This window comes from Aptenodytes patagonicus, chromosome 2 (assembly GCF_965638725.1).
Source record: "Aptenodytes patagonicus chromosome 2, bAptPat1.pri.cur, whole genome shotgun sequence".
In the NCBI taxonomy this organism is placed as follows: domain Eukaryota; kingdom Metazoa; phylum Chordata; class Aves; order Sphenisciformes; family Spheniscidae; genus Aptenodytes; species Aptenodytes patagonicus.
In genome coordinates, this window is record NC_134950.1 from 25,495,602 (window position 1) to 25,521,645 (window position 26,044).

Here is a 26,044-nt window from a genome sequence, read left to right on the forward strand (position 1 = left end):
AAAAGGCGTTAACTTCTTACTCCTCTCCTCCAATTGAACCTCACCTCTGCTATGAACTTACATTTTACATGCATCATGTATTTTAACACAGCGTTGTTAAATCAGGCTACACCAAACATGAGCACCAAACACCACTACCAACATTTAACAGTGAAACTGAGGTAGGTTTCAGTAGTGTTCCCCAACTCACCCAGCAAAGCAGAATAAAACATTGGTACTTGAAGACGCAGTCCCTGCCTCAGTGTTACCTAGCTGTAATTTTTGTGGTCCCTCCTCCAGAGCTTCCCTCTTTGGTTTCCATAAACCTGATTTCCATGTAGTTATACAGAAAATCCAGACTGGTGATGAAAACACATTGCACTGATCACAAAGCTCTGCCTACCAATAACATAGGCCAATGATAACGGCAAGTGGTGGCCCTGATGTAGCTCTCACCCATGTGCTTATGCATTGGCTCTTTGGGGTCATCTCAATCGCATCTTGCAGTTCCTGAGCCCCAAGGCACAAAATACACAGATTTTTTTCAGTCAGTTAGTCATTCCTAATATCAATATCACAGTACAGATGCTGAGAAAGACAAGAGTGAAAAACCAAAAAAACCCCAGAAAATAGAAACTTAACATAAACTATATGAAGTTCATCTGTCCTGAAGTGAAATCGAACTGTAAGCTAAACACAGAGCTGGATATAAAGTTGTCATTGAGGTCCCTCCTCCAAGGGCAAAGAGGATTACTAAGAAGAGAGGCGCCTAAAGGCCTTAATCAGGTGCTAGCACAATATATTTATTTGTAACTACAAATCACAGCTACATAGCTGGCCAAACCTTTGTGCAAAAGGGCTGGAGCTCCCAGAAGTAATGACTGTGAAAGAGTAAGGTGTGCGTGTGGACAGTGCTTCCATGCATTTGCTCTAGGCAGAAGATTACAAAAGATGTAAGTTAAAACATTTCCATAAGTGTGGTGCTGTCGTGGTTTAACCCCAGCCGGCAACTAAGCACCACACAGCCGCTCGCTCACTCCCCCCACAGAGGGATGGGGGAGAGAATCGGAAGAGTAGAATTGAGAAAACTCGTGGGTTGAAATAAAGACAATTTAATAGGTAAAGCAAAAGCCACACGGGCAAGCAAAGCAAGACAAGGAATTCATTCACTACCTCCCATCGGCAGGCAGGTGTTCAGCCATCTCCAGGAAAGCAGGGCTCCATCACGCACAACAGTTACTTGGGAAGGCAAATGCCATCACTCCAAATGTCCCCCCCCTTCCTTCTTCTTCCCCCAGCTTTATATGCTGCACATGATGTCATATGGTGTGGAACATCCCTTTGGTCAGTTGGGGTCAGCTGTCCCAGCTGCGTCCCCTCCCAACTTCTTGTGCACCCCCAGCCGACTCGCTGGTGGGATGGGGTGAGAAGCAGAAAAGGCCTTGACTCTGTGTAAGTGCTGCTCAGCAGTAACGAAAACATCCCTGTGCTATCAACACTGTTTCCATCACAAATCCAAAACATAGCCCCATACTAGCTACTATGAAGAAAATTAACTTTACCCCAGCCAAAACCAGCACATTCTCCACCCCTTATTCTATACCATTTACAACATGCTCAGGTCCCACACTATCCAATACATCCTCATTAACCACCACCACCCTTGCCATCCTTTGATACAGTACACAGATAACATTCCCTTAGTCTATGGACCACCCCTGTGAAATGCCTGTAAAAGGACCATAAATGTCCACAAAATGTCCATTGAGTTCATTTAGTCCATGACTTTGTGCTCCATCTGTTATGGTGGTCACTCAGGACAGGAGAGGTGGTGTGTTGCATGGAGTTACTGGGCACCAAAGCCAGCTCAGGTCAGGTCACTGCTGCACTTGCACTGCTGCTTGTAAGGCTTCTCCTCCATTGGTTCAGGTGGTTCCTGCTCTGCTGTAGTAATTCCTGTAACATGCAACTCAAATCATGGGTTACAACAATTTAAAGGTATTTCCATTGTAATCTCCACCCCTGGTCCCTTTGGGCCAAGTTATAGGGTTTAACATAGCAATAAACTCCTCCCCTTGCCCCCTGCTCCAGCTTGGACTTATCCACAGACTGCAGTCCCTTAGGGGAGTACCTGCTCCAAGTGGAGCCTTATCTATGAGCCACTGTCTCTCCAGGGGTATACTTCCTGCGGCATAGACTTATCCACAGCCACAGTCACTTTGAGGTGCACCTGTTCCAGCATGGCCTTCTCCATGGGCCACAATGCCTTCAGAGATATACCTGCCCCAGCACGGCCTTACCCACAGCCACAGTCCCTTCAGAAGTAAACCTGCTCCAACATGGCCTTACCCATGGCTGCAGTCCCTCCAGGGGTGTACCTGCTCTGTCGTGGGCTTATCCATGGCCACACGCTTTGAGGTGCTCCAGTATGACCTCATGCACAGCCACTGATGCTTCAAGGTGTACCTGCTGCAGCATGGACTTATCCACAGCCACTGATGCTTCAAGGTGTACCTGCTGCAGCATGGACTTATCCATAGCCACAGGTGCTTCGAGGTGTACCTTCTCCAGCATGAAGTTATCCTTGGACCACAATCCCTTCAGAGGTATACCTGCTCTGGCACAGACATAACCACGGCCACAGATGCTTCAAGGTGTACCTGCTCTGGCATGGGCTTATCCAGGGCCACAGACGCTTCGGGGTGTCCTGCTCCCACATGGACTCATCCACAGGTCACAGTCCCTTCGACTCGAGTTCACACTGGAGTTCCAGCCTGTCCAGTACAGCAGTACAGACACAGCAGTGATGCCCTGGCCATCTGCCAGCCCAGGTGCATCGCCGTTGCTGTTATCAAAATGTTCCCAGGCACAGAAGAGTAAGGTGATAAGCAGTACAGCACTACAGCAAGCAGTGAAAGCAAAAAGCAGCCACTAACAAGGACTAGACTCTAATATACAGTAGGGCAAGCAAGTCCCATGGCAAGCACAGAAGCCTGCCGATTAACAGCTAAACAGCTATAACAGCTATAAATTCGATCTAGCACATTCCAATCAAACCTGTCGTTATCTCGAAGTCTTCGAGCCCCACGTTGGGCACTCCTCATGCACAGCCACAAAGATAAAATGGACTGTGCATAAAATAATATTCCTTTCTATTATACATGATCAAGCTCTCATATCATTTAGCAGAAAAGAGAAGGGGGGAAAAAAAAAAGATGCTTCTCTTCCAGAAAGTCTTGAATTTTCCCATTCAGGAGTGAGCTGCGATGCATGCATCATTAATTTCTATGCAGAAAACATTGTTCACTTCAACCAGCAATTAGTGGTAACATTTCTATCCTGTGCAGTGATGAGATTTTTATGCTAATCATTACACAGCAGTAAATTAATCATTTGGGCACATTTAGATGGTATGTATATTTCATGAGACAGATATAGATATCAAGATCAGTTTGATATTTACTCATGGTAAATGGAAGTGTCTGAAATTGTTATGGGGGAAGCATACTAACTAAATATACAGCCAGAGATGTTTGCAGTGTAGCAGCGCCAAAGCACCGCTTCATCTCTTGTTCCAGGAAATAGCTCTCTTTCTTTGTTTTTAATTATTTTAAGAGAGGTAGAAATCTTGTGGGATCACATAGAACTGAATCATTCAATGAGAGAGTGAAACTCCAATAATATCTTGACACATGAAGGACAAAAGCACCAACTCGGTTTCCTATCCTGCAATTCTTCTTTTATTACTGGCAAAATTACCTACGTTATATTATGCAGTATTGAAAAGAGACTTTTCATCAGCATTTGTGCTATCGTCTAGTTGGTAAATGAATTATGTATTGGCCTCGTCCGCCTGTAACTATGTCTGAAAGCTTTGAGTTGTAGCAGAAAGGAAGGCTACACAGGGGCCTCCCTTCTTCTCAGCAGATGCAAGAGATTTGTAATACCTTGAGGAAAATGTTTATTTGAAATTTAAATTTTTGACATGTATTTAAATACTACCACTGTTTTTTCAACTCAGCTCACAGATCTTTGCAGGCAAAAAGCAATCTAGTCCAAAGCTGATAGTGTTTTATTTTATCAGAGGGAAACGTACACATGGTCCCTTTATCTTAGAATGTCATCAAAATACTTACGAAAAGCACAGATTTACAGCAGCTGACCCTGACAATAGTAGTAATATAAATAATATCCTCAGCTATTACTTTCTCAACTAAAGTTGAGACAGATTCTCAAAGATCAAAGGCGGCATGACAGTGGAAAGCAAAATAATGCTTGCATACCTGGATCACTTCAGAAGTGCTCTTGAATTGAAAATTGACCAACTGATATATGTTTGATTGCCACCAACTGAAACACCGTAATTGCTACACTGAGCAGGGATAAAGATGAGCTATTGCACAGAAGGTACAAAATCCCACTGGGAAAGGAAAGAAATGTATTAGCATCTTCTCTTCATTTATGGAAATTTTTGAGAGAGGTACAGCCGAACAGGCAGGTTATCAGGACAGCACTGTGAACAGCTGAACTTTTAGATCTAAGAACTATTACAGATAGAAAAAGAAGGGGTGAATCAAAAAGACAATGTCTTAACAAAACCTGGTTTTACATGTAAAAAATTCTTTGTTTTTCAATTTGAGAACTAAAATATTTTTAATTTCACTATTTCTATAAAAAGAAGATAGTAATTCTGATTTTTGAACATTTTTTCAAAATCCACTCTGCCAAGCTTCTCTCTAGAACTGTGTATCTGAAGTTGATGTAAAGGTTAAATTTTCTTCAGGGGCATCAAGGTCTTAATTTTTACAGCCTATCTGATGTAGCCTAGGAGCCAACAAGCACACCTTGGGATGCGCTGTGGTGCCACGTGCATACCCCAGTGGTGTTCTGCTCTGCAGAGAGTATTCTTGACTCCAGAGATTCTCTGTTTGACTTGAGACAATGGAGAAAAACACAATGAGCCCCATTTCCAAGCAAGGAGAGGTTAAGATTTGTAACAATAAATGTAAATTCACGGAGAACCCTTCTGAATCTCTGATGTACAAAGTGGCATACCTTGAGGGAAAAAGATGTGGAACGCAGCTCAGGAAACAGTCAGTAATATTTTGTGAAGGTCAAAAGGCTGGATTTAGAGACAGCTGGGGATCTGTCAGTGGTGAGCACCACCCACTATGCTCTTCTCAAGCAAATCAGAAAAAAGAAGCATAGGCATCATGCCTTGAAAGCAGAAGAAATTTTTGCTAACTTTATTTCAATACTGTTTCTTTAAAAAGAAAGAGCAGAGTATCTCCAGGCAGCTTTTATGTTCCTGAAATGATTTGGAGGGAAAACTGAAATATTTAATACATTTGATGTAAACCTGCTATTATCATGGTAAACAGATATCATGGTTATTAATTCTATAAAAATGAATGGCTCATCACTCAGCTATTGCTCAGCTACAGAACTGATTAACAGCACCAGGGACTGCCTGCCATTTGGTTTAATACCCCATGCTGTTCGTTACGTTAGTTGTTTGGTGTTGATTATATTGCAGCAGTTATTTACATCAGTGAGTTTGCTTGTTGTAAAATTTAAAAGCAGAAACAAGGATCATGTCACAAAGAAATGAGCAGAAATCATATGCCTTAAAATATTACCCAGCACCAGTTATATCTTCTCTACAGATACCCCTGAAACTCATCTGAATATTCATAATCTTTGAGCAGGAAAAAAAAAACAAAACCAAAACCCAACAAAGTATACAAGAATCAAATTCCCAGATTAATTCCTCCATCAAAGCACGCATGTACCAGCATTCTCTCACCTGGCTTCCGGCAAGGGAGGGCATCCCCGCAAGAGAGGGGTGGCTGGGAATGGCTTCTGCAGCCTGAATCAAAATCTGCTCTTACACTTCGTTTGGATGTCAGCTGGCAGGTAGTGAAGGTCATAAATCACAGCTGTGATGCTGTTTCTGAAAGATCATGGCATTTAAGAGAAAAACTGCCATACAAAATTCTCTGCATGTCACTATGGCGAGTCTTCCATTAGAAAGAAAAGGACATGCACAGCTTTCCATGGGGAGGTGCCTGAAGAAACACAGGAGATCTGGGAGTCCCGTGGTTGGCTTCCTATCCTCTATGTCCTGGTTTATCTGAGTCTCGCATGAAGCAATCTTTAGTAAGATTTAACAGCGGGAGCTGAATGAACTATTAAAAGCCCTATTATTTTAGCATTTTGGCCATTATTTGACCATTTTACCATATATTACCATTAAAATGGCCAAGATTAATTTGTCCTATAACCTGAAAACTGTATAGAAACTACAGTATTACCTTAAGAGAGTAAAAAGAAATGGCTGTTTTATTAATAGTACATCATTCTAATGCATAGAGTGAAAGACAGAAAACAAGCCCATAAAGGTGAACACTAACTCAATACATTAATTATTCTGATGCAACAAATTTATTTGGTATATTCTTCCTGCTGCACAGGATCACTTTGCATGCAAATGGTTATTATATCTTAGTCAAAGAGGTATCATACCTTCATCAGAAATTTAAAAACTACTTAAAAGAAGAAATTTTAAGTGAAAATCACGAATGGAAGATATCAAAACAGCAAAAAGAAACAGGAATGTGTAAAAGAGCATATGCTTTGAGGAAAACAGACATAATACTGTACAAAATCAGGGTGAAAAATGGAATTTCCCACAGCTGTAGACCACATGCATTAGTGGACTCACAGTCTTTACTGAAGAACAGGAATCTTCTTTCTTGCTGTTTTATTACCTTGGCAACATCTCCTCCATGTCAGCAATTACATAGGAGACAACAGTCCAAACAGCAGCACAGAGATTCATCTGGTTTGGATCCTGAACTGTCATCGTGTCCCCTTGAGAATGATGAAACCAGAAGTATTTACTGAGGTCATCACGCAGGCTGGCACCTACAGAGAAAAATGGGCAATATTCCATTATAGGAATACAAATATTTAAAGAGGAATATAAACTTGAATCCATTCCTGGGCTGTTTATGATTAAATCCACATGCAACTGTATAAAGTTCCATATAATAACTGCACAGAGCCGTGGCATGTGCAGTTTGTAGGTTTTAGGTTAATTGACTTGAGTGAGCATGAGGCAGCAAAAATTCACACCGGTGAAAAGCCGACCTTCCCCTGGGAGACTCATTTCCTCAGCAACAGTATACATCAATTTTCCTCTAAGACTACCAGAATCCAGGCAGGAAAATCCCTACAGTAACCCCACACACGGCAGCGCTTCCTCCGTTCTTCACCCCACTGCTCTGATGATGAGTTATGACTGAGCTATGGATCTTCTCCTTGCTGTTACTTGTGTGGGGAAAGCTTTGGAATTGGCTTCTGCTTTTGAGCCTCTGTTGACCACAGGGATGTGCTGTTTCAGAGCAGTTTTCCAGATAACCTGGGGTAACCCAGATAGCCCAGGACTACATTACCCTCACTGTCAGGAGTCCTCACCAGCCAGGGCAGAAGCAAGTTGGGTCAAACCACAGGTCTTCCAATTCAGGAACAACTGACTCCCTCTGGGGGGCACACGGGCAGGGAAAGGACTACTCTTCCCCAAGCCAGGTGGGCTGAGAGAGCACAAATAATGCTGGTGAGGCATCACTCAAGGCCCCATGGCAGACCAAAGCCAAGAGGAGCAGGAGAAGCTGCTGCCCCACCGGGCACTGCAGCAGAGACACAAGTGGGGTATTTTCACTCTGGCCATTCTCCGCCTGGTCCAGTCCCCACCGATTCTCTCTGACTCCCCGTCCACTTGCAATTTCTTCTCTCCCAGTTCATTACCTCTGCCTCTTCTTCTCTGGTTTTATCAGCCTCCATCTGCTTTGTTTTAATCTCAACAACCCTCTCATCATAACAGAACTCCACCGCAAATTTTGAAAATAAGTAAACCCCCACCACACTGATTCACTGCTTGCAATTCCTTTGCGTTGATTCCCTTGGCCTGCCCGCTGATTGGGGCTAGAAGGTGAACAGCTCCCACCTAGCACAAGACGACTCCCTCCTCGCTTGGTCATCCAACCCAGAGAACAAGCACTGATGTGAATTCATGAGTAAGAGCTATGGGCCCCAGACGAAACACAGACTGAGGCTACTCCTACCATGCCAAGTAAGACAGAAAAAATCCAGGATTGTTTGATTATAAAGATGAAGTAAATAAATTATTCATATATATATATTTATATGCAGTGGAAATCAGTATCAGATGATGAGGGCTTTGATAAACTTATGTGCGCTCATAAGACTTACTGTTACGATTTTTCTTGGTTTCCCTGAGATGCCTGAAACCTTTGAAGAGAATGAAAGCAAAATTTCTCACAGCATAACTGTACATTCCTATAATACGTATCTTTTGATCACTTGTATAGCCATTCAGGACAGAGTCCAGCTCTCACTGTGGTTAACAAGCATGTTTCTATTGCTGTAATGGGAACTGACTTGGACTGCTTGTTTCACTGCTATTTTAGAGAGAAGGAAAAGAAAGGTCATGCATTTTATAATTCCATCCAAGATTAAGATCCCTTCATAAGAGAGATGATACGCAGAAAGACCAAATGCTGTAGCATATGGTTATACAGTATTGCGATTGATTTTATTTTAAGAGGCTCTTCTTGCTCTTAAGAGACTTGTTTGCTACTGACTTGAATGCAATCCCATGGAAGTCACTGGGTAAGTTACAGGTGCTGAATTATGTTCCAATAATTTTAGCATTGAATTTATGTCAACTCATTCACTTTTAAAATTTGATTCTGAATTCTTTTAAATATATACAACCATAAAAGGGCTGAACTATGATAAATTCTTTAACTGATGGACTTCTGCACTACAGACACATTACAAGTTAAGCCAGTGAGGCAAAGTCATTGCAATTTTTGAATACTTCTACAAGACTCAAGACAAAAATTGGTTGCCTGGAATTTGTCATAGACATTTCACTAATCACAGTAACTATGGATTTACAGAGTAGCGTTTTATCTCTGTGAATGGAGCAAGGATAAATACCCTTTGCTTTGTAATGTTTATCTCCCTGAAATGCTGAAACAGATTTGTTTCTCTAAATTGATTTTAAAAATCAGAAAATGATCTGACTTTGGCATCAAGCAATTACTGCGCAAGAAACACCAGAGTGTGTGAGTAGAGAGAATACTGAAGGGTTCCTAAACTCATTCATGTCTTGGGCTAGCATTGAAGTCAAGTGACCTGTAAACATCTTGTGAGACTAAGGAAAAGACCCTAAGAAAGCAGTTTCATCCTATGTAATTAGAAACAAAAGTGAAAATCCATGTTCTTGGCTTTGAGCACAAGAACAGTTTACAGCCGAGGGCCCCACGCAAGCCTCTAGACATGAAACACCCTGGGGCACAGATATGACTGCAAGCAATTTTCATGTCTCCTGCTCCAGACTTGAGACTCCTCCATGTTGATGTTAGCTGCACGGAGATATTTATGGCTTCCAGAGGTCGCCAGGCTGCGGCAAGACACTGAATAGTGCCCTTTCACCAGTAAATGCATCCAGGACTGAGATCAACCCCTGCAGATGACCGTGAAGAGGGAAGTTCTGCAGGGCTCTGCGGACTGCAGTCATGTTGGGTTACCTAAAGTCCGTGGGATCCTACAGCCCCTTTTCTAAAAAACTAACAGAAGCAGCAATGCTCTGAGCACAAACAGCCATCCTACAGAAGGCAGGGGAGGGGCATGGAGAGAAGAACTCTGAATAATGCTTCAGACAGTGAGGTTTCAAAGTACATCAGCTGGCTGACCAAACTGGATCCTCGATAGTCCCTGTATTATTAACCCTTCTCAAACAAAATTTGCCTGGAAGCCAAACATGCCACTTCCAGAAGCTTGAAAGAAACTGGAAAAATTCACCTAGATACAAGTTTTAAAACTCCAATTGCTAACCATTTTGTTCTTTCACCTAAAATTGATCTAAGGGGGTTTTTTGTTGTTATTATGTAACATTTTCCTCAGGAACAACAGACAGTAACAAATGGAGGTTTATTTTTGCCAGCTACATAAGCTAGCAGTCAAGTAAAACACATGAGTAGTAGCCATGTCTCGTAGACCTGCTATAAATTATTCACTCGTCTCCATGCTAGCCACCTAGAAAGGGGATAGTATACAGCCTTACAAGAGTCTGAAAGGTCTAATTACTTAAAAATCCTCAGATGGGAGGATTTAATTCTGATTTCTAGGTAGAACCAGTACTCAAAAAGAAAAAACAAGCGACAGACTGGGTGCTCCACTGTCAACGTTTTATGTGCTTTGCTGCTTTCCTGTGTTTGCAGAGCAAGAACACCCATAAAGAAAAAAGGGATGTTTGCCAAACAACCCTCTTTAATTGTCCTTTTTCAGTCTGTTCACATTTACAATTATGTGAATCACTGTAACATGAGGAACACTGCTGGTCGACAAGGAATTCAGTGAGAAACTGCTTCTAGCTGGATGTAGTAGATGTTGTGGCATGGAAACAGGGAATGTTAAAAACCGCTGCCAAAAATGTTGTATTTATTATTTGAATGCATCAAAAACACTGGAAATTAAAAACTGAAAATAATTAATTATTTACAGCTTCAATAAGATAATACACAGATAATTCATCATTCCATTACAAAGTGGCAGGAAACCCTCTTTAGTACAGTGGTCCAGTTCAGTTACCTAACAGCAGCTATTTAGTGCCACTTGTGATCCCTCAGGTGCCTGGTGGGACCCCTTGGCATGAGTCTGACGGAGGGGCCAGAGAAGATACATCTCATGTCTGGAGCAGCTGCTGGGGCCAAGCAGTCCACTATTTGGTAGCACAACGTGTGTGTTTCAGGAACTTAAAGCAGGGTTCTCCTTGTCGCAGCGAGGCACCACCTTACTTGCCATTTGTGGGAAATAGTTGCATAAGTAGGGTCAGAGGCAAACGCTCAGTAATGCCTCTAACTTCTGAGGTTGGGCTTTCTGGTTTCTTTGTTGTGGAGGTTGTGGGTTTTTATTTTGTTTTGTTTTTCTGCTTTTGACTCCTCCTGAGATTGTTTCCTTATACTTGACCTATTAGTGAGTCTGCACACTGAGCAGGCTGCAGATGAAACCAATTTTGTCCTCAGGTTATAGAGCAGGACAGCACTTGCAAAACAGATCAACTTACTCCATAAAGGTAGTAATTTTAAAAATATGCACAACCAGCATACGCTCTTTTGTGACCAAATGCCTTGAAAACCTAAATTGCACTGGGGGGCTTGGGGTGATACTGGTGTCATCTGAGCTGGCAAAATCATTAATCACAGGGGTACCCTTAGCACAGCAGGCAGGTGTCCTGTGATCAAATCCGCTCTTGGGAAACGTATTGATCCTAGGTATTGCAGGCCTGCTACACACAATTCAAATATGAATACTATTTACCTCTTCTTCCTTCCCCAAGTGCTGCACCTTCTTTTAAGACTTGCCATCTCCCCAGCTTCACCACCAAGCACAAGTGTTTCTTCGTGAATTGGTTCACTGTCATGCAGTTTTGAGAAAAATAACGCAATCGTATAAAACTGCACCAAAGCAGTCCGTTGCTTTTTGTTTTGTTAATGTGAATTATGGTCGCTGTTACCAGAAGCAACAACCAAACATAACAACTGTTGTCTGTCAACCTTTTGCTGCTACTGTTGCCAACCCTGCCACCCTCTCCGTTTGTCCTGTTTGTGACTTGCCCAAGGCACTGTCACAAACATCCCCTCAGGTCCTTGTTTCCTAGCCCCAGATGGTGGCTACCTCATGGAGCAGGAGTAAGATACGCCACCTCCTGTGCCACTGCACCGGGGGCACCATCTCCAGAAATGGCATCTCTCCATCTACCCATCTGGAGCTCCAGCACAGGGCCACTAAGATGATTAAGGGACTGGAGCATCTTTCATATGAAGAAAGGCTGAGAGAGCTGGGGCTGTTCAGCCTGGAGAAGAGAAGGCCCAGGAGGTGTCTTATCCATGTGTAAAAATACCAGATGGGAGGGAATGAAGAAGAGGGAGCCAGGCTCCCCTCTGCAGTGCTGACTGACAGGACAAGAGACAATGACCATGAAACAAAACACATGAAATTCCATCTGAACGCCAGAAAACAGTTTACTGAGAGGGTGGTCAAACACTGGCACAGGTTGCCCAGAGAGGTTGTGGAGTCTCCATCCATAGAGATATTAAAAACCTGACTGGGCATGGTCCTGGGCAACCTGCTGCAGCTGACCCTGCTTGAGCAGGGGGGTTGGACAAGATGATCTCAAGAGGTGCCTGCCAATCTCAACCCTTCTGTGGGACTCTATCCCATGGTGCCATTCCCTTGGCTCATTCAGACATCTCACAACTGACACACCATAAACAAATTCTTCAAGTCAAGCTCATTCATGTCTTGAACTCATTTCATGAGTCTCCATAACCAGCTATTTCATACACGGTTTGATGCCCTGCATAAGGCAGATAAAAGCAGCTGCTTTGGTAATTGATACTGACAATATATTTTCAGTAAACAGCTACGTAAGGGTATCTTGATGAAAATACACACACACACACACGTTGAGGAATTCTGAAAAACAGCCCATCCCTTCTAGCTTCTGATCTCAGTAGGAAATGCACAATGTGAATATTCATTAGCTGATGACCAGACTATTTATCTGCCTTATGACATGTCCACATTAAACACCAATTCTTCACACATTAATAAACTGTCTGCCACATTTTTTTCTTGCCAACTTAAGAAGATGTGATGCTGCTATTGAGGTAAAAGGATGAATGAAACACAAAATGAATAATGAGCGTTGTCAGTGATGACCACTGCTTCTTGTCAATCACCGTCAGGCACATTCATATGCACTGCTGTGATAAGTCATCATTAGATTAAACTCTATTGCCAGATATTTAAGCATTAAAATTATTGTCATTTGTGCAAACAATGACTGGAAAATTAGTTATTGATTATCAGAATGATTACAAAGGCAGTTTCCATAAAACACAGATATCTTCAAGGGGGAAAGCATATAGTAACTCCCGAGTATTTTTTCAGTGTAAAACATTTTGCATTACATTCCTCCCTACATTTTCTTTCTTTTCTTTTTTATATCCCAAACAGCATTTAATTGCCAAAGGAAGCCAAATGTGAGTCTTGCAGTCAGTACATGTTTGCTGTACAGCCCTATCAATGGCTTCCCAGTTGTCCTTGCTTTCAAGTAAACTTCACAACACAACTATTCCATGAAACTTTCAAATACAACGGGAAATTCCCCACTGTTTGTGTAACCTCCCTTGGGTGTGCTGGGTCTTCAGTATTACAGTTAGATCTTTGGGATACTGACCTCTACATGTACATTGCCATATATAGTGAAGTTAATATGCTAATGAATTACAATAATGTATAACTTTTAGGTTTCATTTTACAGTAGTTCCTAGAGGAGCTGACAGAATTGCCACTCCACTATTTTACACAGTATATATACCTCTCCAAATAAAAAAGACTCCAGCTCAGAAGAACACACACTCTAAACAGACAAGAGGGACTGCAGGATGAGAGAGGCATGCAGAGATGAAATGGCACATTCATTTTCTCACAGCAGCTGAGAAAGCCAGACATCTGAGCCTAGGCCAGTGCTGTGTTGAGCAAGCTGTACTACCTCCTAACAGCAAAGTTGGAAATGCCTTAACAAGGGGTATTTTGCTCAATGTTTCCAAAAGTTTACGAAGCTAAAAGAAAGGCTTTGCAAGATAACTTATATGTGTATCCCTTGCATCTTCCAAGTACCTATGTGCTCAAGCTTCATCTCCCTGTCAACACATATCTGCATACTATCAAAGTTACTGCTTGTAGTAAGATGTCGACACAAACACCTGATCTGAAAACTTATTTTTATTTCTGCAGTGATTTTCCTGGCTACAAAAGACAGATTCCTTTTTTTCCCCCATCTATTAAAGATTGCTTTTGTTTCCTGCTTTTTCCTTAAGAAACAGGAAAAACTCCTTTACTTCATTATCAAGTTGATTCCAATCTTGGACTTTTTAATGCCAATGACACTATTCAGGAATGTACTAAGAAACTACAGTGCCTTGGAAATAAAGCAAGACCTGATGAAATATATATGTCCTTTTCCTTTACACTGAGTACCTGGGATTAGGAAAAAAAGAGGGATCACAACCTTCGGTGCAGTTAAAAACTGCAGGCACTTCCTGTACCAGGAAAGCATAAAATACTGAATACAAGAAGCATCCCCCTCTTCACACCAGAGCGCTAACTCAGCTTTGTGCTCCTACGAAACGGGGGTGTGGGGGTACACATATGTCCATAGAGTAACAGAACCAATAGCCTCTCACTTCTCATAGCTGGAGCATTGCAGCCCCGGGCATTTTAAAAGGTCAAAACTGCAGGGCAGAGGTGGGGAGACGCATGATTTTTCCTTCAAAGGATACGTGTCAAAGAGCTACCAAAGGAAAAGAAACAGATGAAAGATATGAACAGGAATATAATTTAATTCTGTTTTTAATTTTCATTTTGTGTCTTTTTAAAACCCAGCAAACTCACAAATCTTAAATGGCCAGGCAGTAAGCCTGCTGCAATGGTAGTTCTGTTTGGGATGGGTTGGCTGGAAGGCTCCCCCCATGCCACAGCATCCTCGGTGCTGCAAGCCCCATGGAGTGCTTGGCTGCTTGCACCAGGTGTTGCACAGATGTTTTGTGAGCTGCCCTCGCTTAATTGCAGTCTTCAGAACTATTACTGTAATGGAAACCCAATTATTGCAGACATGTATTGCATGTATTTTGGTGCACATATTAACCTCGTCTTTCGTGGGATAACCTGTAGTTGATAGCGGGCTTTAATGCCAATTATTTCATTATCCATTTTTCAAGTAAGCAGAGGCAATGGAGAATGCTAATGCTGTTTAGTGGGGCGCTGACAGCATTAGTTCTCCTGTCATTTAGTCTCAAATGATGAAATTACAGGCTAAGTTGCTTGAGTTTCATGGCTGCAGACACTGAAATAGTTTCCAGTACAGAGCTTATAAATAACATCAGAAGTCCTGCTGTTTCACCTCCTGAGTCATTCTCTCAAAAGTCTTTAAAATTCATGATTCAAACAACAAGGCAGAGGGGAAGCTTTCAGTCCGTTGTTTCAGTAGCTAATTAAATGAGACTACAGTATAAGGAAGACAATATGAAGTGTGCATTATTTCTTGTTTTGCTTAATGCATTTGAGAATTAATCCTCAGGATACACTAAACAGACTAAATTACAGCTCAGGATTATCACAGTTACTTTTGCAACGCATTACCTTTTCACTCATTGTGGTAGAGGACTGGTAACAGCTGGGGATTCAATCTAAACTCGCATAAAATCCTGTGAAATGAGGTCTCAGGGAAGGAAATTGTTCTACTCCACAGAGCACAGGTTGACTAGACTCTAAAATAATATCCTAAACAGCCCTTGACTGGAAAAAAAACCCCAACAAACAGATGAAGCTTTATCAATAAAAGGCACTGGAAGCTCTTCCTCCACCCATCCACCCTCTGTCTTAAATCAGTAAGGCTCTTTTTTTAAACAAGAAAATAAAAGGGTGAGTCTTCCTAGCTGGGTGTTGAACACCCAAGCACTGCCCAGACATGACCCCACACTTGCAGGCTGGCTACCTCTGATGGAGAGATCCTCCACAGGCTCACTAATCCCATTTTTGAACGTACTTACACCTCTGTCAGCCACAGCTCCCTCAGAAAATGCACTGTGTGCCCAAGCATGTCATGTGGGCACACTACGGTTCTCACTTTGTGAGCTGCAGAAGTAGCACCCTGCCTTCCTTTGTTCATGTTCTCCATACCATTGATGGTTTAATACATATTTATCACACCCTACCTCAGCAGCTTTTTCCCAAGCTGAAGAATCCTCCTCATATGGAAACTATTTAATATCTCTGAGGATGCAGGCTGCTGGTGATTCTTCTTCTCCCTCTTCTAATTCTCTTCCACCATTCCTGAGACAAGAAGACCAAACTGCCCACAAACGCCAGCGTGTGAATGGACTTGTGATGTGACTGTGGCATACGACAACACATTACCTAAGGATGCTTTCTCTTCCTTCCCCGGCAGCACAAAACACTGTTTTTTACCATCCCTGGTTACTGAATTGACAATTTCAGACAATTAGCCACAGTGATTCCCAGATCTTTCTTCTTGAAAATAACTCAGCTGGATCCTGTTGCAATGTATGCATAGCACATATACTGCATTACTCTGCATTAATTGACAATGAAATGTTGCTGGCTGTTGTATTACTTACACATTTTCTACTATGAGATTACTGTCACATTTTCACAGTCAGCATCAGTTTTGATATGAAATATTTGAAGTAGTCATCAGCAAACTTTGCAACTTGCTATTCACTCCCTTTGCAGCTAACATTGAATTTGATGAACATCCAAAGTCCCAAAAAAAGGTGGCTGTGCAGCCTAATAAAGCCTTTCTCCATTAAGAAGACTGACAATTTATTTCTACCTTCTTTTAACCAGGTATTACTCTGCAAGAGGAAAATACCTCTTATCTCACAGTAGCTTATTTCTCTAAAGGTCTTTGATCCAGGAGCTTTTGAAGACTCAACTGTATTTTGCTGACCAGATCCAACTACAAAAATGGTTACAAACTCCTCTGAAAAAGCCCTGCTAGATTGGTGAGGCATGACTGCTTTCTTCAAAGGCTACACAGACTCTTCCATTACTTCCATTCCATTTTCTGTCTTTGCAGCCCTTCTCTCTTGGCTCTGTGACCATCCTCGTTCAGTGATTCACAGATCCCTATTTAGGGGATTCCCTACTCGGGGCATTTCAATTTAGAAGGGTTATATACCTGTATTAGATGTCTGTATATGTATGTATATATTCTGTATATTTTAACATAGTTTATTTCATTTGTGCTTTCTTTAAAATGAGGTATATGGCTACAAATATCATGTAGAGACTACTTAACAAAGTTGATAGTTTGAAAATTGGTTGTTGGATTTATAAATCCTTTACATTTTGCATTCTCTTTTAAACACGGGGCTGAGGGATGAAAGTCGCTGCAAAATTGACAATTTCTCTAATTTAGAATTCTTTTTCATGTGTTTGTTTATGCCTCAGCTCAGTTAAAGTTTGGGCATGTGATTTATTTTAATGCCATTAAGCTTTAAATGTCACACATGAGGGTCAAGTGAAGTACTTTGTAAGACTGGCACCCATGTAAACCATCTTTCCTAATCAAATGCATTTCTATATGTCTCTATACTCTTTGTAAAACTGCAGCAGGTAGCTGATGTTATACACTTGCTTAGAAACCCAAAGTATTGAAGTGCATTCTTCACCGTCCTCTGCTAGCCAAAGAGCTTCCTGCTAACGCACAGCAGTAGACACTTGCTCCACCCTGTGCCAACAGCTTCCAAACTGCCCCAGAAATTTGGTGGAAACAGGCACCCCCTGGACGGTTTGATGGTCAGATATGGGGAGAGGGAACTGTGAGAATGACCCACATATTGGGGTTTTGAGCAGCATTTCTGTCTGCAGTAACTGTTTGCATTCACTTACATTTCAATCAGTTCAAGAAGCTTCCATGTATTTTACAATCAATGGAGCTATTTCCTAAGCCAAACTTGCAGTCCGATTTAATGCAAGTCTTTAGGTCTGCTTTCCCAGAGGATACTGGAGATGGAGAGGAAACGTGGAGAGGAAACTTTCCCTTGAAGTTCCCTTTGGGCTCTAACCTCCCCTCCCAGATACGATCACAACTGGATGTTTAATCACAAAGTTCCTGTAGGGCCCTCCCCAGCAGGTAGCTGACTCCTAGAAATACCAATATTTATAGGACCTGACTAAGCAGAGCTCTCTTCTGCCCAGATAGTGAACAAAGCCTGTTAATGACCATCCTGGCGCTTAATTAGTTACGAAAAAACAAATGGTCACCCTACTGTAAGTAAAACACATCCTAAGCAAACTACAAGTCTATTATATTTTATATCACATAAACAGCAACTGTGCATTTATACAACCACACCAACAGGATGAGCAATTTTACTGTCATACCTCATTGAGATTATCAAACTCTTCAAGGTCATGGTGGATTTTAGATGTAGGACCATTAGACAAGGCTGGAAGAATACTATGACTACAGTAATAAAATATCCTTCAAAATATCTGTTGTTACTCTGATTAATGCATACTTGAGTTTTAAACCAATATAAGTTATTTCCTAAAAATCTTAGATGCTCCAGATATTGGTGATGAAATACCTCTTTCATTTGATCTACAAACCAGTGCATATTTAGCTAGTTCATTATTAATAGAAAAACAGAGAGCTAATTGAAACAAAGTTCAGATCTGATCTTATCGCAAGGTTCAGGGCTGTTCAGATCTGGGAGTTTTGAGCCATTTCTGAATCAAAGCTGTAGTAATCCATCCCATTCTGGTCTACAGATCATGTTGTCCCACCGGCTGTGAATACAAAGTAGCAGGAAGGAAAATAAGCCATTCTAACGATTCAATGTTCTTAAGCAATAAATTGCATATTTTGGTTAGCAAAGCTGCAAAGAAACAACATACTTTAACAAAAAAAGAATTAAGATACAATGAAGACACCTGCTGCAACACTGTTGTCTGCAATCTTGGAATCTTTCTCTATTTTAATGTTTCACGTGGGGCCCCATTCGGAAAAGAAAAGGAGAAATTGAAGGGAGGGAAGGTCAGAAATTCCTTCCACCTGCTCTGACTCTGCAGTGTATCACTAACTGTATGTGGGCTCTGGCTAATCCACACAGCAGAACTCATCCTAGAAGACAACAGAGTAAATAAAGCAATGTCCCTAACAAGCATGATTCTTTCAACCTGTAAATCTGAGTTGCTGCGATAGCTATTTTGCCACAGTGCAAACACAGTGAGTGACTTGTCAAAATGCAAATATATTAGGAGTGAAACAGAAGTCATACAAGTTTAGAAAGAACACTAAGAGAAGCTGACAATTAATTTTAGGTTGAAAGGTTAACCTGCTTGCTTTCAGCAACAGAGCCTCAGTCATACCAGTAAGTGGAAATAGTATTTGCCTTAAAGACAGGCTTACTGCATTCTCTGTATTACCATGCACAGAACATGCTGTTTTCTTATTAATTTGAGGGTTGGTTTGGTTTTTTTTTTCATTCAAATTAAATCTATATGGGTGAAGGCCCCATTTAAAAAAAAAAAAAGCAAAGACTGGTTGGGTGAAACTTTACAGAAGCAGAAAAGGGACCAGCGTGTCCAGCTGCCCGGAATGCCAAGCTGTGAGTGTAGCTTTGAAAATCCTCTTCCAGATGCCATCTGACTATCTCCATTGCAATCACATTATTGCACAAATCAAGAATCAATACGTATTTTTCACCATATGGGACTAAAAATGTCCAAGGCCCCATTTTAAATTATATGCTCGAGTTGTTCAGTGCATCTTTTACAGAAATTTCATAAGCAGCTCCAAATGGCACGTTTTACATATGATGCAACAAATGCAGATCATTTGATAACAGTGACCAGACTCTACACAATACAGAGTAAACAAACTTCTATTAGTTTAAACACTCCCTACCATCCTTCTGATATATTGTGACCATGCTAAAACTCAGGGCAGTGTTTACAGCTGTATAAATCAAAGCCATTTCGATTTGAATGTAGTCAAAGAAATCGAGAGCAAACACCCTCTTGTAAAGCTGTTTATGGTGCTACATGCAAACACCACCTATAGCCTAATGCAAAGAGAAAAAAGAGCCAGTGATGACAACTGTTAGCAGCCTAGAACAAGTGATGTGATCTATGCCAGATTATTACTGAATTATTATAATGATTTTAATAGAGAGAAGCTAGAATTTAATACATTCCTTCAAAAAATCTTAATCCCTGCATTCCTACGCTTGCCTTTCATAGGAGGCATTGTTTTAATAACCAGAATCCAATTTGACCAGCACTTGAGGCATTAAACCCAGATTAGATGGATTTAGATCTCTATCCTCACCAACCTGCCTTTCGATTACTATACTAATATACACTTCTTAGATCAATTAAAATGTTTCTTATTCTATGTTCATCATTAAGAGAAGTCTGAGAATATAGATGAACATTACAGTCTATCAAAAAGTTAAAAATACCCAGGTTTCATTGGAAAAGAGTAGATATGACAATTGGTTCCTTTCAAATACATAAATTGAAGACTTTTTTTACACAGCAAACATACATATATATACACATACACATATACATATACCAACCCACATATAATTTAAAACCTTTCAGGAGCCAAATGTGCACTTGCTAAACAGAATGGCATGCTGAAAAATTAAAAGGACTGCAATGACTACTCAGTCGAACTGGAATTAAAGATCTTACCTAAAAAAAACATCTGAAAGAAAATGTTTACACTCTGGCCAATATTTATTTTACTTTCACATCCTCACTTTACTTTTACATCTTCACTTTAAAACTGACAGGCATTTGAAAGTAAAGAAAAAGAGGCTGATTTTTCTCTCTTTAAGATCCAATGTTGCAAAATAGTCTTGCACGATTATCGGTTGAATAGTTTCCATTTCCCGTTCCTACAAGGACTGACACAGAAGAAAAAACGGCAGGTCTTATTAGTCCTGGGTAGCCCAACCTCAGACTTAGCTAGTATCAGGTTCCTCAGAAGAGGTGAAAAAAAGGCAGAAAATGCAGCCATTGAAGTCAGAATGCATTGAGTGAAGAAGGGGAAACTTTCCGCTGTCACATATTCTTTTCAGGGTCAAAAAATAGACAAGTGAGACTTTAAATAAGTAACTCATTCCAGGTAAGTACAGTCAAATCGTCCCCAGGCTGCCAGACTGCCATCACGTCCCACCGCTGCCAGCGGGGTCCACAGCTGTGACTCCAAAGGTGGCTCTGGGTTTTGAAAAACACAGTGTAGCAGAGGATGCAATAATAATGACTTCAGTAATTAGATTCTGTCTTGTGCTGCGTATTGAGAGCCCAAGGCTTATCTGGAATTAGAAGAGGCACCCAGAGTGCCTTTACAGCCATCTATTTTAGCGAACAGAGCAGCCAAATATCCTCTTCTTGAAACAGTGAAAGAGCAATCACACTTTTTCCTGTCTCAATGAATTTAAAATGCACTGCAAATCAAAAAGGAAAAGCCAATGACCGGAGAAAAGCAGCAAAAGGAATGTAATAACGCTATCCACGATGGGGACATGTATTCAATTCTGTCCTATTTTTTTGCTGCAGAAAGGATGCTCTACACCTAAAACAGGGAGGCAGATGTTTTTGCCCAGGTAAGCCGTAAGAAGGGCTGAGAGAGGGGCCCAAGCCACGATTCGCACAGCTTGGGGAGGTGAAGCCAAGGCACAGCGGGCTGGGGAGGACGGACACAAGACACAGGCGAAGCAGCGATCCTGCCCGTTTCCACAGAGGCAGGAGAGCTGGCTCGGCAGGCAGGAGCTCTCACTCCTCTTAAATTATTACGGGAGTGTTTCTTAGTGCTCTCTTAGCTCAGGCCCCAAGGACCATGCACAGTCCCTTCCCATTTGCTCTCTAATTAGAAACTTGAAGTCATTACTTGGGCCAAGGGATAGTGAAATGAAATTGTTACTAGGTTGAGTATACCGAGTGAAAAAGTTTTTATAGACACCAAGATAATGTTCTCAGAAACACTGCACCATGTCTCAAAATCATTTTACCATTAATAGATTTCCTGGCAGCTACTTGTCTGACTGAAAGAGAGGAGCTGCATGGAAAAGAAGGAAGAAAGCAAGCAAATGACATTTTTAACTGTGTGATGATCCCTTCTTTCCCCCAGGGTGTCCTGAAATAAAAGACATAAATGCAGAGCACTTGGAGGCTTCAACAGCATCCAGTGCATGTGCTTTTAATTGTGACTGCACATTAACATCTGCCCTAAAATCTAGCCAGCAGGTTTTGGTGGACAAGAAAAATACTCATAGTAATTAGGAACTAAAGGAAGAGGCAGGCAGACTAATTAACTTTCCTCAATGCTTCCTATTTAGCACATCTTAGGGATTTAAAATTAAAGACGTGTATAATTTGGGATGTTTTCAAGATTAAGATGTCTAAAACTTGTCGCTTAGTTTTAGCTGCACAATTAAATCTGTTTCTTAGCTAGAAGTTAGAAGGGCTAAAATTGTTCAGGCCAAGAAAACAAGCTGCTGTAGCGGAGTGTCGAAGCCCTGACATGTTCAGCCTGTGCTCACACTCCAGCACAGCGAGAGAGCAAGAGATGCCCTCTCAGACCCAATCTCCTTCATGCTGCTGGCAGCTACGAGCTCCAGAGTCACGGTGGCTGGAGAGCTAATAACAATTTTCAAGGTTGGCAGTGACACTTCTGTGCAAACAGCTTAGGAACCTCCCCGACATGGGGAAAAAAACACCCCAAGGATTAACTTAGGCTTTGCCAATACTAGGGATTTTAGCCATTAGTGGTCATCTATTTCTGCAGCTTTGTGCACACAGGCTGTGAATAGAGGCAACAAAACGAGACTGAGCTATGGCTTGCTTGAAACCGGTACATACTGCAGCCTACAAGACTGCCGCCTGTTTCTCCAGGGGTTGCTATTAATACAAGGGCCCAAGTCAGTCTGTGAGATGCACCAGTTAAAGCCTGAGTGCTACAAAAACAACTGTCCAGCCTTCAGCAGTATTTTTCTAAAGACTTCTTTTGGTGGCATCTGTACGTGCTACATGTACACAGGGCCTTAATTCTGCTCTGAAATACAAATGAAAAGACGCTAACGACTTTTTTTTTATTTCAAACCCATTCAGCTTATTTCAGAGTGTCTGTAATTTGGAAGCGAAGGGCTGCTGCTGCAACGTCTCATCTGCTTGCAGATTTGGTTAACATTTTTAAAGCACAGAACAGAACAGAAATAATACGCAAGCAGCCAATAACGATCACTGGTATTGTTAATATTTCCTGCTTATCTCCAGCCTAAATCTGGAAACCAACTAAAAGATGCTTTCGTTTGAGAGTAGCTAGCCTGGAAAGCCGAAAGCCTAAGACTCCACACAGCACTACCCCAGCCACTTCATCTTTCCTCTCCCCCTTCCCTTCCCATCTGCCTTACACTGCCTTTCAGCTCGGGCCAAGTGCTGCAGCGGGAAGCCGCAGGCACCCAGCTGCAGGACGAGGGCCTTGGATTTATATTATACGGAAACAAAGGCTCAAAGGAAAGACTGCATCATAATTTACATCTAGCACTTTAAATAACACGCAGAACATTCCTGCATCTAAAAGGCCACTGACTGTAAAGAGTACTGTGAGCCTGGCTACCCAGAATATTTAGCACTATTTAGACTACATGCAGACTAGTGCTACTTAGAACATAAAAACAGCTGAACTGGGAAAAAACCCAAAGGTTCAGCAGGCGTCTGTCTCTGGTAGCAGTCAATGTTGTGAGAAAGAACGGGAGAAACAGAGTCTCTTCCTTCAGTATATGGGTCCAGCCATCAACAGTTTATTGACTTTCTGAATAGAACTTGCATTCATATCACTGTGTTGCACAGCCTTTGCTGGACCTTTCTCCCATGCAGTAGTCCATCCTTTTTAAATTTATGTTTGATCCTGGTCTCCAAAACACCTTGTGGTGCTGATTTCCTCCATTCAATTATCCGTTGTCCAGAGAAGTGCGTCCTTTTGTCTTAAGTTTGTTCTCTGGTTAGTGCTGATGCTCTGATCCTCCAGGTATATTATAAGAGGTGGATCGTTATTCTCTATAATGTAATAGGGCACTACCTATAATATAATATTATAGAGGATAACTATGCACCTTTTCTGTGCTGTTCATATACATCTCTCATGTACTTTTCATTTTTTTCCAGAGATGATGATAGTTTTGGCGGTGGCTTCCACCTAAAGACATGACTGGACAAGCTGATAAAACCTGGAACTAGCCTGGTTCATGTTTGCATCAATTTCCAGAGAGTAGCTTGTACAGTATAAGGACTGGTTTGCTTTGATTAAACCAATAATTTGTAACCCATATTATGTTGTTGCAGTAATACGTGATGCAAAGAACTGCAGTTTCATGGAATCCTTAAGACATGCAGACAACGAAAGGCAGAGCTGGGAAAAGCTGGGCTTTTCATTTTGCAGCAAATGATAGAATTCTGCTTTTCTCTTTTCCCAACTCAAATGAAAATAAAAGGTACCCCAAACTTTTCTCACAAAGTGAAATAAAACAGTAAAACCAAATACTCCGATCATGCATTTTCTTGACTTAATACATATGTGAAATAAAAACCTTAAAAAAATAGTTTCTATAATTGTTCTACATTTTAACTAAATGTTTATTCTTAGTGGAACTCACCATTCTGTTATTTTCTATTTCAATTTCATCAAAATAGATCTCCCCATCCCTGGAGGTATTTAAAAGACGTGTAGATGAGGCGCTTAGGGACATGGTTTAGTGGGCATGGTGGTGTTGGGTTGACGGTTGGACTCGATGATCTTAGAGGTCTTTTCCAACCTCAATGATTCTATGATTCTATGATTCTATGATTGTTTATGCAAATCAACATTTCTCAGTATCTTTCTTTCTTTAAAGGCTTAAAGAGCTAATCTACCCACAGAAACTACTTCCGCAATGCATTCTAACTATGAAGAAACCCCAAAACATACACCTAGGATCAATGCTTTTCATGCCAGTCGAAAAAACACTGCGATCTCCAGATGCTACCAGGATATAGTATGATCCAGCACCTTGGTCTGTGTCCTCAGTATACATGATGGCTCCCTTTGAACTAACTTTCTGATCCCATAAAACATGTATAAAAGCTCAAAGTTATGTTAATCACTGAGGACACCAGAAGAGACAAAGAAAATGATGTATATTATAAGGTTAGTGCAAACTGGATGGACAGTGTAGTTAGGGAGTAAAAAATGGAAGGATGTATAGAGTGGGGCACCACAGGGGTCTGAGGCTATTTGATATTTTCAATATAGATAAAAATGATGGAGTAGAGTCTTCCTACACTAAGAGATTACACCAACGAGGGACGTACAGCAGGGACACTGAGGGCAAGATGAGAATTTGTTAGGCGATCTTCACAAACTGGAGACACTTAAAACCAGGATGTTGATCAGTAGGGGGAAGTATAAACTACTACGCCAAGAAAGGAAAAACTCAACTTCACATAGAAGCCTGCTGGAAGAGGAAAGAAATAACCATATCTCTGGGTTCATAATGGAAAGAAAAGAGAGCTAATGCACTTAAATTGCAGTAGGAAAGACTAGAAAAACCTCCCTAAGCACTAAGAATAGCACTGGGACAGACCGGCTGGTCTATGTTTCCATTATAGTAAGTCTTCACGAACAGCATAAACAAACGTGAAAGAAATGACACAGGCACTGGCAGGACTGTGTTGGAAGGAGGATGTTTAGAGGCTCTCTAGAGACCTTCTTGCCAGCTCTGTGGTTCTTTGAAATCTCATCTGTTTGTACGCATTTCTGAAATAGCTCCTTAACAGACTACAGATCTTCTTTCTCTGGTGCTTGACTTGACCCATGACTACAGCCAAGTTTGGCCTGCGAGGCAGAGGGAAATTCAGGATCACTATTCCAAGTGGACCTTGCATGCAGCATTAAACTAGACATCAAACTTCTGGAGTAACCTCATGACATTTTATGGACAGCCTAGAAATAAGAACATTACATCAGAAAAATGTCCCGCTCCTAAATATTTCACATGAACTGCAATGCACGCACATGTGGAAAACACTGCTAAAAGTCCTACCTCTAGAAGTTTCCCATTTAGGGAACACAAGGCATAAAACATTTTGAAAATCACTTCTGTGACTTCACCAGTGCTAAGTCTAGTTGTCGTTTCTCCACATCTGTCTGCTCAGAGATGGGCAACTGAGCATTGATGTTTCTCAGCCTGCTCCCAGCACCTTCCACTGTGCTTTGGTTGCTGTTGTTGTTGCGGGTTTGGATTTCGGGAGGGGGGAAGCAGGCAGGCAATCCAGACAATCCGTGTTTAGGTAAAACCACTTTACTTTAGGATTCATCACAATAACC

The 26,044-nt window shown here is 41.4% G+C and overlaps 1 protein-coding gene across 9 annotated transcripts in view; it reads right to left on the reverse strand.

The window, feature by feature from the left end:
* Positions 1–5,212: 5,212 nt before the first annotated feature.
* CPQ (carboxypeptidase Q) overlaps positions 5,213–26,044 on the reverse strand; it is a 164,811-nt gene continuing 143,979 nt past the window's right edge. For all 9 annotated transcript variants that reach the window (XM_076329372.1, XM_076329366.1, XM_076329373.1 and 6 more), the window contains one exon: positions 5,213–6,906. In XM_076329372.1, the coding sequence (XP_076185487.1) occupies positions 6,746–6,906 (161 nt within the window). In that variant the 3' untranslated portion in view covers positions 5,213–6,745. The remainder of the gene's footprint in view (positions 6,907–26,044) is intronic.